Genomic DNA, 15,719 nt, shown 5'->3' on the forward strand with positions numbered 1-15,719 from the left:
AAACTTGAAAATATCCTCCCTGTAACATCAAAAAGATCATGTGTTACATTTATTCCTTGGAAGCCCACCTAAAGCTCTACTTAACAGACTTGTTTATCCAAAAGTCTTTAGGGAAGCTGTTTCTGTCTGTACGTATTTGCAGTTCAGGAGAGTTGGTACAGATGAGCAGATTCAAATGGCATTTGATTGGAGACATTTATACAATTCAAAGATGGTCTGAATTCATCCAAACCAATCAAAGCCTTATTAAAAATTACATTTGAATATTAGCACTAGGTAAAGCTGTAGATTTTTGCCTGTTAATAAAAACATTTACATTATGTTTACATCTAATGTTTGACAGTACGCTAATAGTATATGCTAATTCAGAACATTTTCCCCAGGAAAAATGTTATTTATGCTCTCAAAAGCCTCTATATCCCCTTATCAAAGGTTATTAAAGACTAATTTGATCAATTTAGAGTCTGTCAGCTGTATTTATCAATATATAGAGAATACAGTTTGCATGTGTTAATTACACCTGTAAAATGAACATTTCTCCAATCACTCCTGTTTATGGCGAGAAAAATGATGCCTTATCACTGCATTTACTCACATAATAATTCCAAGTTCAATGCTACCTTGGTTAGAAACACACCCTAAAGACACAATATCCTTACTTATAAAACACATTTAATTTCTTCCACAGAATACTCTGATGACTGAAAAAAATGCAGTGTTCTGAATTACAACAGTATAACTTGCAAACTTTTAAAACCAAAACTAACACGAAAACCCAGCGGGGTAAAGTAATCTCTGAATAATAAAAAGTGGCACATATGGACAGATGAAAAATGCAAAATGTTTATCTATGATACAAGTTTTGATTTCTCTTAAGCCCACAATAACATTCCAAGATGTTTTGCATTTGAATATCAAGTTATCTAGCATGTGGTGGGGCTGAAGTAAAGTAGGACAGTGACACAAAACAAGGATCAGAGCTCTCTTGCTGAGTATGAATGCTCAAACTTTGCTGCTTGTCAACATGAGCTCCAGTGATGAGCTGTTGGCCTGGGGACAGAGCCCTCGGAGACCAAGCTAGAGCTAAGAAGTGACCCTTTCCTATAATTAGTCAGCAGTTACTCACTACAATTCATACTGAGATGCAGCGTCTGACTGGGACAGTATAGAACAATGTGGCTATCTCACCACAAAGGGGACCAGAGCGTGGCCTTTGAGACAAAAAACTCTGTCAGATGAGTGGGTCAACTGACTGTATCCCAGTTGACTGGATGAACTGGTGGTATAAATGTTTCACCCCAAGTTAATTACAAGAGTGAATGTCTCTGACAAGAGAGTGAATGTCTCTGAGATAGCCAGACCAGCATGGAGGGAATGCGTATGTGGCTCAGCTCAACATAGAATATAAAAACTAAGCAATTAACAAAATAATTTTGAAAATAGAAGCAGTTTTGAGCTTTCTTCAACCACCTTATTCCTTCCCAGAGATGGGGGACAAGCAGCTTCATGACTGTGAGCATATTACAGAGATTGGTAACAGGAATCACATCGGTATTGTAATTGAACAGTCTATTGCAATTGTTAAATTTTATAAAGTCTAATTTACACTTTTATTGTGTTTTCAGTAAGACTCTGCTAAGTCAGAAACCTCATGTAGTATCAGCTATCTTCATCTAAGTAAATTTGATATTCAATATTACAACCCCCATGTGTGGAGCATCTAAAGGAACCTGGTTACAGAGTATTGGACTCTGACAATGACTTTATTAGCTTTACATAACAAATCAATTTCCTTTGTAGGCTAATTCCCCATCGGCATGCAGCCAATGGCTTTGCATTGAAGAATATTAGTATGCAGTACATTACCCAAGAGTGATTACACAGGTTAAAATGAATATTTACATAAATCATACAATACTCTAATTCACTGAAATATGCATTCTAAAATAATAAAGCACAGAAAGAACAGATACTTATACTAATTTTATTTATGATTCAGCCTAATTTACAAGTAACTCCTAAAGAAATCATGCCAAATCTTCATGGCACTCCTCTTTGTGGCAGCATGTTTAGTAAATACATAGAAGAAAAGGCAGGTCTGCACAACCAACTTGCCTGGAGTCACATAAAAGAATTTCGAAAGGTCTTTCAAGCATTGGTCTGCTTTCCATATTGTATCTATTATTTCCAAAGAAAATAGACACTTGTTAATAAAACTACCAGCTGTTTTTCATGTGTGATTTCTTAGGTGATTTGCAGTTCTCTCTCCCTCTCAAAAATTGTTAAGCATTTTACTTCTTGAGTACCATAATTTCTTTTCACCAAACTGGCCAGACATTTACAAAATCTGACTAAATTTTAAAGTTTCTAAATGCTTATCCACACTTTTAAAACAGTGCTTCAATGACTGTGTAATAAAAATCAAAACTGCAATACTGAGAGCACATGCAGAAAGTGAAGAGGGAAAAGAGAAAATATAAGCAATTTATAAACTCACAGATAAGACTTCTTATTAACACAAAACACAACAAAGAAATCAAAGACACTGAACACCATTAAGATATACCATCACAGTCTTAGGAAGAAAGTCTAAACTTAGACTTGCTTTCCTAATTTACCTTTTTTTTTTTTTTTTTGAACTTTCCTTGTGTGCCATCAATACATCTCCTTACTATATTCATCCTGAATAAATAGCTTAAACTATTACACTTTCTGTACTTGAAAACCTTCAATGACATGGTTTACCCTTCAGTGAATTTATTCTCATTGTAAACACAGAACACATTTGGAAGGAAATCTGACAGGTCACTTAATACAGATTATTTCCAAAGTAAAATCAGCGAAATCCCTTCAGGCAGATGTCTGATGAGTCAATTTTTTTTAGGATCTTTAAGTGAGAAACATTTCACAGACTTGCAGGATAGTCTGATTCAATACTCACAGTCATGGCACCAAGCCTGCCAGATTTCGAGAAGGATTTGGACAATGCTCTCAGACATATGGCTTCATTTTTAGGTAGTCCTGTATCAAGCCAAGAGCTGGACTTGATGATAATTGTTAGGCCCTTCCAACTCAGAATATTCTATGATTCTTTGTGTCTAACTTAAATCCAACAATGTATTTGAAATACAGAGACATGAAGAGGATATAAACTGCTAAATATGGAAGGTTTTTACCTATTCCAGCAACTCCTATTAAACTTCAGATTTGCATGCATTAAGTCTATATTTTCCAGTTTAATTTCAATACTGAATAATGCACATTAATGTATGATGCATGATTCCTACCCTGTTTATACTGTATGCATTTATGAACTTAGAGTACCATGACAACTGCAAGCCTTCTTCCATCTTTGCTTCATGGTCTATTTTCGGTCAAATACAATAGCAATGCACTCTCTTCTCCCCTATAAAATTGTTTGCTCTGCAACTCCCAATTTTCTATTTCAACACAACTGTAAATATTCTGTACCAAATGTCTCTTAGTTATTCCTGTCTTTATTATTCTAGGTTACGTTGATTATTACATTGAACAACACCTGTTGCATGCAATTTCTAAATCTGATTTGTTTTCCAAGAGTGCCTGAAGCAGATCTGAATACATCCAGAATATAAAGCCTGCATGAAACACTCAAAAAACAACAACCCCCCCCCCCCCAAAAAAAAAAAAAACAACCAACAACAACAACACCACTTACTTGCCCTGCAGGCATATAAATTCAGACATCATGCAACCTCTTTTAAGTTACTTGTAAGAATCTTTTATAATGATTCATTCTCAAACCAAACAACAGCTCTGGCACCTCCTGGCTGACCACTGCCAGTGACAGTCACAATATTCAGACCTATTGTAGATAACCAAGCACTGGAATTTTAAAAAGGGCTTTTCGCATAAATGGACTCCATGTACCCAGCTTATTACAGGCTAAGGCAGAAAATTTATGTGGAATGGCACATCACTGCTGTGCTGCGCAGCTCTGGTATTAAAGCCCTAGGGCTTTAAGCTTGTGAACAGTTTTAAAGATTGCAGCCACATCCTTTTACAGGTCCTAAATGACACCTCTTCTTCACTTTCTGCCTGAATCACATTGTGAGTAAAAAAGCAATTCTGCTTTGGAAGCAGGAAAAAGGCCAGGAACCTTTTATCCTCCATTTAACAACCTTCAACAGACTAGCAAAAAATTCTGCATTGCTTTTGATCTAGATGTATCATTTTTTATTTGCTCAATTGCTTCACAGTCTACTTGTTTTGTTTGGCCGGGTTGTCTGCTACGCAGTCATGTAACCACTCTGCCAAGTGAAAAATACTCAGACCTACTTCACTGTGCTTTAAAAGGCTTTCTTTTAATTATTTTTAATTAAGATTTTTCTATAATTGTTAATAACTAGATTCTGTGCATAAGAAAACATGATCCTACAAACAGTATAAACCATTTGCTCATTTACAAAGAATTTATTCTTTGTAACATAATTTAACATAATCTTTCAACTTTGCCAGTAGGCAGCTCCAGCATTTTCACCACGCTGACATACACTATTGCTATTGTATATATTATATATTGCTCAATATGTATTATAGTATATAATATATATTGTTCTATATAGAGAAATTCCAAACTGGTTAGAAGTTTTGAACCTATCTTTCTGATACCAAGCTTCCATCAACTGCCAATTTTTGTCTACTGATACTTTCGTTGCATTGTAATATTTACAATGCAAGAGTTTGAACTGAATACTAAAAAGTGATATGCTGGCATTTGTTTCTATCTGCAGACTTGTACGATTTTTGGCAATAAATACATTCCCTATGAAATGTATTTTTTATTTTCATTAAAGTAAATATTTCTTTAAAAACCCTAAATTTCTTTTGAATACAGACACCTTAAAGACATCCCAAAGACTTGCTCTCCTATGCAGGAAAGGCATCTCAAAGTTTGACTTGATTTTCTCATCACTATTCTGTATCCAGAAAGCCCATCAATGAGGTAATGGTTAAATAAAAATGAAATTAAGCTTGATTTAGAATTTTCTTTTGCAAAACAGCAGCTAAAACAAAAGCTACTTTATACTAGACTCTTGATACCTTAACAGGTAAAATAAAAATATACACATACCACAACAGCTACACAAAGAAGGACTGCTTGTTTGTTTTTAACTGAAAATACTTAAAAACTACAATTCTTTAATGGCATTATTCATTTACTATAATGTTGTTTAGGTTACTCAAAGCCTTCAGGTATTTGACAAGTCATGAGTAAAAGCACAAGCATTAATACATTCCCTTGAGCTACAAGGTTCAGTGTTTAACTCCTATGTCCTTGGTTATGTTTGATAACATTCTGGAATGTGCAGAAACACCACAGGAAGCTTATCTTAAATAAAAGTTCCAAGTTTAGACTGTTGCTTTAAAATTTTAAACAGGTATTGAGTGCCTTGGTAAAATTTTTACAGGTACGCAATCTTTACAGTAGCTAGCATGGTTCTGGTGCACATAAGTATAGCTACCAAATACATTTTCTTTGTTTTTGTCATGATAAAATGCATGGCAAAGTTCAAAAGAATGACAGTAAGCACACTAACAAAAGCCCATATTTAAATTATTTTTGAAAGAAAAATGCTCAAAAAACAAGCAAGTAAAAAATGAAGAAGAAAAACAAAGAAAGAAATATCAGGCAAGATAAAAATTAAAAATATATTATAAATGGTAAATAATCTAGGCATCAAACAAATTTAAACTCATTCTACCCTATGTACATATATGTGATACTGTAAAGGTTATATGCATTACAAAAAAAAAAAGAAAAAGAAAAGAAAAGGGGTTGTCTGCTTGCCTATTTTAAGTGAATCACAGTGCAAAAATCCTCACTTTTGTCCCTTATTATGAACAACAGAAGTCAGATTTTCACATCATATCAAAGATAGTCTGATCCCGCAGAACTCAAATCAGTAGTATTTTTGCTATCAACAAAATATCACAAGGGCTCTGACAGACCAGAATGACAGACTAGAATACATGTGCTACTTCTGCTCAGCTAAAAACCTTAATACTTACTTGGACTTCAAAATTCATATTCTCCAGAAATTTTTGGTTCATTGTCTCTGCAAATTTGTTGATGGCTCTCAAGAACACCCTGAAGAAAAAAAGACATAGATCAATAAATATATTCTTTGGAATTCTACTCTAATCTTGTGTGGAATTCTAATTGATGAAAACACTTTTAAACACTGAAGACACTAAAAGAATCCAAGTTCACACATAAATGAACACAACAGGTTTGTTCTGTATGTGACATGTTACTTATGCATCAGCAATTTTAAGCATAGCTGTCAAAAAGTTTATTGATCTTCCCTGAAAAATTCAGACATCTTTTCTTTCCTCTGCTACATAAAACATTATATTCTTGAAAAAACATAGTGTTTTCAGACACAATTTTACCTTCTGTGTGACAGATCAGCTCATTTACAAGATGTTATTGCACCCTCCTCATAGGTTTGACAGCTGAAAGAGTTCCTGCACTCATCAGTTAGGAGCTGCCACTGCATTTCCCCAATTAAAATAAAACTTTTTAGTTTTCTCATTGGTGGCTGGAGATGAAGATGACACCTCTGTCCATCTTCCTCCTCAGGTGGCTTATAAAACCACATTCAAAACTGAGTTAATACACAGTATATTCTCCAAGTGGAAGAGTGTAAACGTGATGCCTCTAGCTTGAAAAGCAGCATCTACTTGTACTTATTATTAAAGCAGCAAGATTAAATGACATTTGTACAGCAGATTTCTTTGTCTAACTTTCCAACACAATGTATTTGTAAAACAAAGATCAACTGTATCACTCTAAATTTATAAAGTTTAATAAACAGTTTCATTCAATTTACAAATTGAAAGCTAATCATCCAATCCTTTCTACTTCAAAGCTAAAATCATTAGTTTTAAGTTGAAATATTTTTGTTCCAAACACTGTGGGGACAAATATACTGCAGCCTGAAAGTCCTGAACACAAGGGAAAAACAATCCTACTCAAGCACAGTCACTGACTATCAACTAGCTATTACCAATCAGGAAAAAGATTTAACAGTTGTAAAAAGCGTGTCCACAAAAACAAAAACACCAAATAACTGTTTAGTGGCATCAGAAAAAAAAAAAAAAGCAAAAAACAATTAATTTGAATTATTAGCAAATGTTTAAAGAACACAGGGTATCTGTACTTTACTGTCAAAGGAAAGTTGCATCCTTGTGTTGGATACTGTCTGCTGTTCTAGCCTCTCATCAAAAGGATAAAGAAATACCAGAGAGACAGAGAAAGAAGAAAAGCAAACAAACGTGACAAAAATGATTACATGATTACATTTAATGGACTGTGGCTAATACTTGGTTTCTTCAGTCAGGGGACACAATATGACTATGCAGGGTTATGGTAGAACCTATAAAATTTCAAGTACCACAGAAACAACAGAAATCTATTGTTTGCTATTTTTCATGCAAGAAGCGCACAACACTGAACAAAATCATGGTGTATATTCAAAATAAGAAATAAGCTGTGTAAATCATTTCTACAATATGCTGTGAATGCCTGAATTTTATATCAGCAATTAGATGCATCAAAGACAAAAATCAGAGGAGGACTACTAAATGTCATCAGTCACTGGAGACTGGGAGAACATAGCAATCAGTGTTACTTAACTCCCAGCTCTGTTGTTATACTGTTCCTAGGAATCTTTTACAAGCCACTGCCAGAAACAAAATACCAGGTGAAATGGATGTAGGTCTCATCACTAAAAAAAAAAAAAATTTGGAAGGGCTAAATTCAGATTCTTAGATTCTTAATGAGGTAGGCAATGCAAAAGATGAGCTTTCAACAGACTTCTGAAAGGGAGTATTACTTACCTGCTAAGAAGGGTAGTACACTGCTTCATTAAAACAACAACTTGACTGGCTAGATTGAAATCCTTTGTTATAATTATGGTTTTCAATGATTAAAAAACATCTTTGGGAAAACCTAAACCCTTCTCTCCATCCATCCAACATTACTCCTTAACACTGATGTGATCAAGGAAATAAAATAGTTTGTACACAGTGCTGTGTCTTGCTGTTTCCCCTGATTTCTTTCTTATTTCATGTGATCAGACAGACAGTACAGTTTGAACTACTATAGTAACTGTGCCACTGGAAGGTACTGCATTTCTAAGGGTGCTGTGTTTCTCTGCCTCATCATCGCACACTTTTGGATGAACTTGTGTCCAGTGGACTAGGAAACAGTTGGATCTAATCCTCACTAGCACTAGTTCAGCTAATTTTGCCAGTTGAATTAAGGGTCTGATCTGTGAAATGCTGAGTGTCATTAAATCACTTCAAGTTCAAGAAGCCTCATTTTGCTCAACACTGTTCTTCCAGGCTACCACCACTCTCTATAAACAACCTCTACATGCTCATGGAACTGCCCTGCCTATCCACCACAATTTCAGCTTATGTTGGTCTGAACAGGCTATCGTACTTTGCTTTTGGCCTCTTCTGTGGCTTAGTCTTATTCTGGGAAATGAGATTTCCTCAGCACACTGCCCCCCACTACCCACAAAAAACTAAACATATTCTTTGCTAATGCTTTACTCTCATGGGTACATTTATCTCTACAGAGCTGCCTGATACTTGATAAAAACAGTTTAAGATTTTGCTTAAAAAGGAATTCTAAAAAGAATGGTCCACACACACACACAAAACACATAGCTAGGCAGAACACAGACACCTACATTGTATTCTGGTCTGCCAGCATAAACAGAACAGTAGGGGTATTATTCCAAGTAGAAAATTTGGGTCAAGGCCCTTTCACTGTCACATCTTTTCTCTAGAACTATATTGCTCTAGCTTCTCCTTTGATTTACAAAGTAAATTCTTGCCAACTCACATAATCAAGTTCTTAAGCTGCAACTGCTCACAGTTTTCCCTTCACTCGAAGTTTTCTGAGGGGGTATCCTCAGTCTTTGAGCTTATTTTTCCCTTTCCCATCTTCTGTGTTTTCACATCTTAATTCACCACCTAAATATCCTGTTTGGGCAGAACCTAGTATGGTGCTGATAATTTGTCTTACAATTAAAAAACCAAGACTTTGAGGTACTTTGCCTTTTAGCACAGAAATATAGTGCAAAATAGAGTAGAAATAATCATAATGACCTAAATGTGCATGAACTATACTAGTGGGAGTCTGCTTCATAATATGGATGTATTTTGTGTGTACCATATTTTAAACTTTTTGTGAAGAGTTTGTGGTTTAATGTTTGCCATACATAAAAAGCCCGAAGGACACTTTACAAAAAGTATAAGATTGTACTTAATGTCCAGTAAAAATTACTGATCATATTAAAAATACTGATAGAGTTCTATACAATATAATCCTATGTATGCTATTTTGTGTGAATACCTCTTTCTTTCTCACAGATATCTTTTATCTGACATACTGGAATTACACATTTTCAAAAAGCATGCAATACTTCCATGTTGTCAAGTTCCAAATACTTTTGTGCTTTTGTATTTTGCCTAGAGGATGAGTCTATTTCTGTCATTGTAAGGCAGTAGGTTTGAATTCTGTTCCTGACTCCTGCCAATGCCATGCTGTACGTACCTCAGTGACTTGGTATTTATATGCTTCAGTTTCCCCCTTCAGAAGAAGGGCATATTAGTTAACTAGCCACAAGTGTGAAGTGAAACAGGTTCACTTCACATAAACACTGAGATTTTGATGAAAATGCAAAGTATAATTTTAATGAATATTGAAAAAAATATTCCTCTTTAAAGAACTAAACATTGCTCCAAGAGGAGAAAGGTAACTCATTTGACTGGAGAAATCATTCTCATTACATGATTATTCATAATTTCAGTTACGTATTATAACTGACATAACAGATAAGATACAGATAGAAAATAGACCATAAAAAGACTGGACCCCGGAACAGCTCAGGAAAATGTAGCACGTACTATCCAACTTCAGAAGAAATTATCTTGAAAAATCACTGAAAGGAATTATCTTGTCACAGTGCAACATAACTTACAGAATCACAGAATCATCTAGGTTGGAAGAGACCTCCAAGATCATCTAGTCCAACCTCTGCCCTAACACTAACAAGTCCTCCACTAAACCATATCACTAAGGGCTACATCTAAATGTCTTTTGAAGACCTCCAGGGATGGTGACTCAACCACTTCCCTAGGCAGCTTATTCCAACGCCTAGCAACCCTTTCGGTAACAAAGTTTTTCCTAATATCCAACCTAAACCTCCCCTGGCACAACTTTAGCCCATTCCCCCTCATCCTGTCACCAGGCACGTGGGAGAATAGACCAACCCCCACCTCTCTACAGCCTCCTTTAAGGTACCTGTAGAGTGCGATAAGGTCGCCCCTGAGCCTCCTCTTCTCCAGGCTGAACAACCCCAGCTCCCTCAGCTGCTCCTCGTAAGACTTGTTCTCCAGACCCCTCACCAGCTTCGTCGCCCTTCTCTGGACTCTCTCGAGCACCTCCATGTCCTTCTTGTAGTGAGGGGCCCAAAACTGAACACAGTACTCGAGGTGTGGCCTCACCAGAGCCGAGTACAGGGGCACAATCACTTCCCTAGCCCTGCTGGCCACGCTGTTTCTTATGCAAGCCAGGATGCTGTTGGCCTTCTTGGCCACCTGAGCACACTGCTGGCTCATATTCAGCTGACTATCAACCAGTACTCCCAGGTCCTTCTCTGCCAGGCAGCTTTCTAACCACCCATCTCCCAGTCTGTAGCGCTGCTTGGGGTTGTTGCGCCCCAGGTGCAGGACCCGGCACTTGGCCTTGTTGAACATACAGCTGGCCTCAGCCCATCGGTCCAGCCTATCCAGATCCTCCTGCAGAGCCTTCCTGCCCTCGAGCAGATCGACACACGCACCTAACTTGGTGTCATCTGCAATCTTACTGAGTGTGCACTCGATCCCCTCATCCAGATCATCGATAAAGATATTGAAGAGGACTGGCCCCAGTACTGAGCCCTGGGGGATTCCACTAGTGACCAGCCTCCAACTGGATTTAACTCCATTCACCATGACTCTTTGGGCCCAGCTACCCAGCCAGTTTCTAACCCAACAAAGCATACACCAGTCAAAGCCCCGAGCAGCCAGTTTCTCAAGGAGAATGCTGTGGGAAGCGGTGTCAAAAGCCTTACTGAAGTCAAGGTAGACCACATCCACAGCCTTTCCCTCATCCACTAAGCGCGTCACTTTGTCATAGAAGGAGATCAGGTTCGTCATCAAGCAGGACCTGCCTTTCATAAACCCATGCTGACTGGGCCTGATCGCCTGCTTGCCATGCAAGTGCTGCGTGGTGACACTCAAGATAGTCTGCTCCATGAGCTTCCCTGGCACTGAGGTCAAACTAACAGGCCTATAGTTTCCCAGGTCTACCCTCCGGCCCTTCTTGTAGATGGGCATCACGTTTGCTAGCCGCCAGTTGACTGGGACCTCCCCCGATAGCCAGGACTGCCGATAAATGATGGAAAGCAGCTTGGCCAGTTCTTCCGTCAGTTCTCTCAGCACCCTCGGGTGGATCCCATCTGGCCCCATCGATTTGTGTACATCTAAGTGCTGTAGCAAGTTGCCAACCTTGAATGTGGAGAAATCTGCTAACTTCTGCCTTCCAACTTTAGACTGATCAAAGGACAGGATTTTGGTTTCTCATACAGGTAATGCAATTAGATACTTTTTCTTATTAAACTTCTCTTGTTCACATTACCACTAACTTTAATCACTACAAGGAGCTATAAATATGTTATTTCAGGAGAGACCTTCTCTGGTGTTACCTGAGTAATATGGAATTTATTTTCTCATTGGTTGAAACAATTTTGATCTAAAATTATTTAAATTCCTTTACCCACAGTCATTTCCATTATAATTTCTGCGTTTATAAGCATTTGTTATTCTAATTTACCAGCCTCTTAGGCCTGGAGATTTATGGATGATCTTCAAGGCCAAAGTCTCTGGGCTTAATTTAAATATACAAAGGCAAGGCTTTGGCTTAGAACAGCAAAAGGATCATCATGGTTCAGCTGCTGCTATGTCCTGTACCCTTCTCAATGTCTTACTGCTTCTACTTTCCTTTATTTTACTGGCAGAGAATTTGATTTCAAATTCTGACAAGCAGTATAAGAAGTCTTCATATTAAAGCCCAAAGAATAGAATCCTACACTACTGGATGTATATTCTAAATAAGGCTCAAATAGCACTGTAAAATATACTAACAATCTAAGACCAAAAAAGCTGAAAATGTGTAAGTCATGCTAAGACAAAGATTTTATTTCCAATTGTTTTCCAGATAAATTTAAACATAGGGACTGAAATAGAGAAAAGATGTAGTCATACGCATTATGATGCTAATCAAAGTAGGATTCCAAGGTTATTCCTTAGAAGTAACTATTTAATAGTAATATAGGTCTGCACATTGTCTTTGCTTTTGAAGTGCAAATAGGGGTTAAACCTAAAAAATAGATCTGAAACTCCAAGTTATTTTTAGCAAAAAAGTTAGAACTAGTGCACCAGCTCCTTATAGCATAAAACAAACAAATGATTACAGTTAAAAAAAAAAAAAGTGAACTTTAGCAGACTTTATGCATGAAGGTAAAGCCACAGGAAACTGCATTAAGAAATTATTTTTAAGTAATGGCTCTCCACCGCAATCTATCAACTTAAATTGGCATTGCTGTTCTTCAGTGGCTTTGCCAAAGACGCCTTTCTCTGCATCTAGCTTCAGAACACTGTGGCCAAGATAATTACAAACAGTAGTCTAATATCCCTTCCTATTTAAAACCATGAATAGCCATGTAAATAAAAGAGCTTGGTGTTGCAAAAAGGCTGAGCGCTCAGTAGCTCTCCTCTACTGCTCACAGTTTAAACAATGCTCTCTTCACGTAGCCCTGCACATACAATTTTCTGAGTAGCCAAACTAAATAAAAGAAATAAAATTCTGGGCCCACAAAATTTTATGAAAGACCAAAACCATGAGTGCACCTTTCCTCTGACTCTCACACATGAATCCTTCCTAAAGCAATAGTCCAAGAGCAGTGAGATGTTTTCTCAAGTTCACACAATACAGCATAAAATTTGGAAGTTCATCGTTTCAACTTTGAGAAAAGTAATCCAAATACTGAGGTGAAGACTGAATTCAGTCATCTAGTTATCTATGAACATGAACTCAAACTCATGTTCACTATGTCTTCTAAAGGTATGATTACACTGCAATGACATCTGCAAAGAATTAATCGAATATGGACTTTTACTGGATAATAAGAAAAAAAGAAACAAGCTTGAAAAGAACATTATTTCCTGTGTTGTGAAAGCTCTTACTCCAAGAAACCTTTAAAAATTTGGATTTTTAATACCATATCTGAAAAACAATGAAGACACAAAAAGGCTTTAAAATTCAATTCTTCTTCCCTATGTGCTTTTCCTTCAGAGAACGTGGCCCACAATTAAAGACAGGAGGAGCTGCATTAAATTTAGTTTGGCAAGTTTGTTTTTGTAATCACCAAAGGCCAATCAATCAGCACTTTCATTAGTGAACCTTCTACTTGAGCATGAAAGAATATGAGAGTTCTTTCAAAGCCTAGGAGATGCATCAACTATTATTTTGAAGGTCTATTCTGAGCTGTGACAGGCATGGTCTTGCTAGTATGCCAATTAAATTAAGACTAGAGTAGAAATCGAGCCAAAATAATGCTTCCATATCGTTTATGTTGACTTGATAGGAGCAACCTCATGCTTTGCAGAGGACACCTGATAGAGATTTTTTTTAACATGAAGCAGGAACAAAGGAGAAGCAGCTACTAAAGTCAACTGATTCTCTTGTGGGCCTCTGTCATCTTTCGTCTTCTTGCGTGTAGAGCTACAAGATGGCATGTGAAATTACAGAGACTTGCAAAGCAGGTCAGATCCAATCTCAAATGCTGATCATTATCAATGGCTGAAACAATGACCAGCAATTATAAACTGAAGATATTAAGATACACCTGAAGATACACCTGAAGATATTAAGTACACAGAGAGAGCAGGCAATCAATCAATGTGACAGGCAAGATTAAAAACACACATTTACTATTTCAGTGACCAAAACAGCAGGGGAAAGACTGAGAAAACAGGTGAAAAGATAATGGCTAAATAACAAAAAATCTTTACAAATTAACCACAGAAATAATTTCCTAATAAACTGGCAAACTATTATTAATTTAGAAATGAAGGGCAATGCAAAACAGAAGCACTACTTAAAAACCTTGTAGCCATGTGAAATCTTGTTATTAAGAGCATCATAATGTCAACACTTAAGAAGCAATTCACTTCCATGGTAACTGGAAAAATATGACCACTGGTGCAAAGAAAATAGTATAATTTAATCATATTTCTCCCTTTGTTTCAATTCGGTATTACTACAGACTGAAGCAGAATTTTTGTACCATTCAGACTGAACGAAAATTGCTTTTTTAGTAGAATTTTCCTAAATGCTTATTTTGATGTATGACAAGACTCTATGCAAACAGCATGGTCAGAAAACAACTGCTTAGAAGTAACTATTATCTAGCTTCTCCTGTCTCAGTTAAAACTTGTTTTGTACAATTCTATTTCTTTATTCGTAGGGTGCTTATTATTTGAAAATTTACCTTGAATAGCTAAGCCAAGCATACAAAACCATTACATGCTACGAAATATCAGTGGTATTTTGACAGTCATACAAAAGCAACACCTAGACAAAGACAAGAATGAGCAATTGCTTTGCTGCTATACAACCAAATGCAAAACATGACAGTTTCCATTTGAGATCTCTTTATTTTGCTAGCAATCTGTTTATATGCAGCTCTTAATTCAGCATCTACTAACAGCATGTTTTAAAAACTGCTTATCTCCCATTTAGGATACAAAATAATTTTTTGAAACTGTATATTATGTACACACCCATGCAGAACTCTTTTGAAAATGTGATCTTTAGCATGCTTTCAAGAAACATCAAAGCTGGAGAACCAAGTGAATAAAAAGCTGGCATAATGCTCCTTGGTATAAGTAACGTATTTGGAAAAGCATTCTCAGTAATTTTTCTTATCCTATGAGTATCTTTTCACTTGAGTCTGCTCTCCTTTTTCATGCACTACAGCTAATTGTTTTCAGAGTGGAAATATCTTGATTAAAAATAAAATAAAATGCACGTCTTTGGTGCTATATCAAGTCTGGGAATAAGATACAAAGTCAGAACCATACGTGACTTAACATGGTTGCTTCAGAATGCCATACACTAATAAATACTGTCATATTTATTTTCCCTCTGCTAACACTAATTTACCCTTACTGCAATATTTCTAGATATCATTTAGTCCTCATTTTTATGTATCTAAGACTTGTGCAGAGGTGATAGTTTGATAAACAAATTTACAGGAAGAAATACTTCTATTATTTAAACGTCAAAGGATTAAAATTGCACTATTACATTAAAGTAATGGATAACGCTGTGGATAGCCAGTGCATAATACTAACTGGGCTTTTTTTTCTTGTTGTTATTTTGTTGGTTTTTAAAGCAGTATCATTCAGACTCTGTATTTTATTTATGATCTCAACAAAACATTTTAAAGGTTAAAAAAAAGTATTTGGGCTTTGCTTTTTCTTTTCCCCATTAAATAATTTTTCTGTATTTGAAATAAATTCTCTCTACTTGTATTATTTTATAACGGTATATG

The 15,719-nt window shown here is 36.4% G+C and overlaps 1 protein-coding gene across 1 annotated transcript in view; it reads right to left on the reverse strand.

Moving 5' to 3' along the window:
- DOCK2 (dedicator of cytokinesis 2) overlaps positions 1–15,719 on the reverse strand; it is a 186,260-nt gene that overhangs the window by 47,541 nt on the left and 123,000 nt on the right. Inside the window, exon 30 of the mRNA XM_013178483.3 lies at positions 6,052–6,130. Within this exon, the coding sequence (XP_013033937.2) occupies positions 6,052–6,130 (79 nt within the window). The remainder of the gene's footprint in view (positions 1–6,051; positions 6,131–15,719) is intronic.

This window comes from Anser cygnoides, chromosome 14, assembly GCF_040182565.1.
Source record: "Anser cygnoides isolate HZ-2024a breed goose chromosome 14, Taihu_goose_T2T_genome, whole genome shotgun sequence".
Taxonomy (NCBI): Eukaryota; Metazoa; Chordata; class Aves; order Anseriformes; family Anatidae; genus Anser; species Anser cygnoides.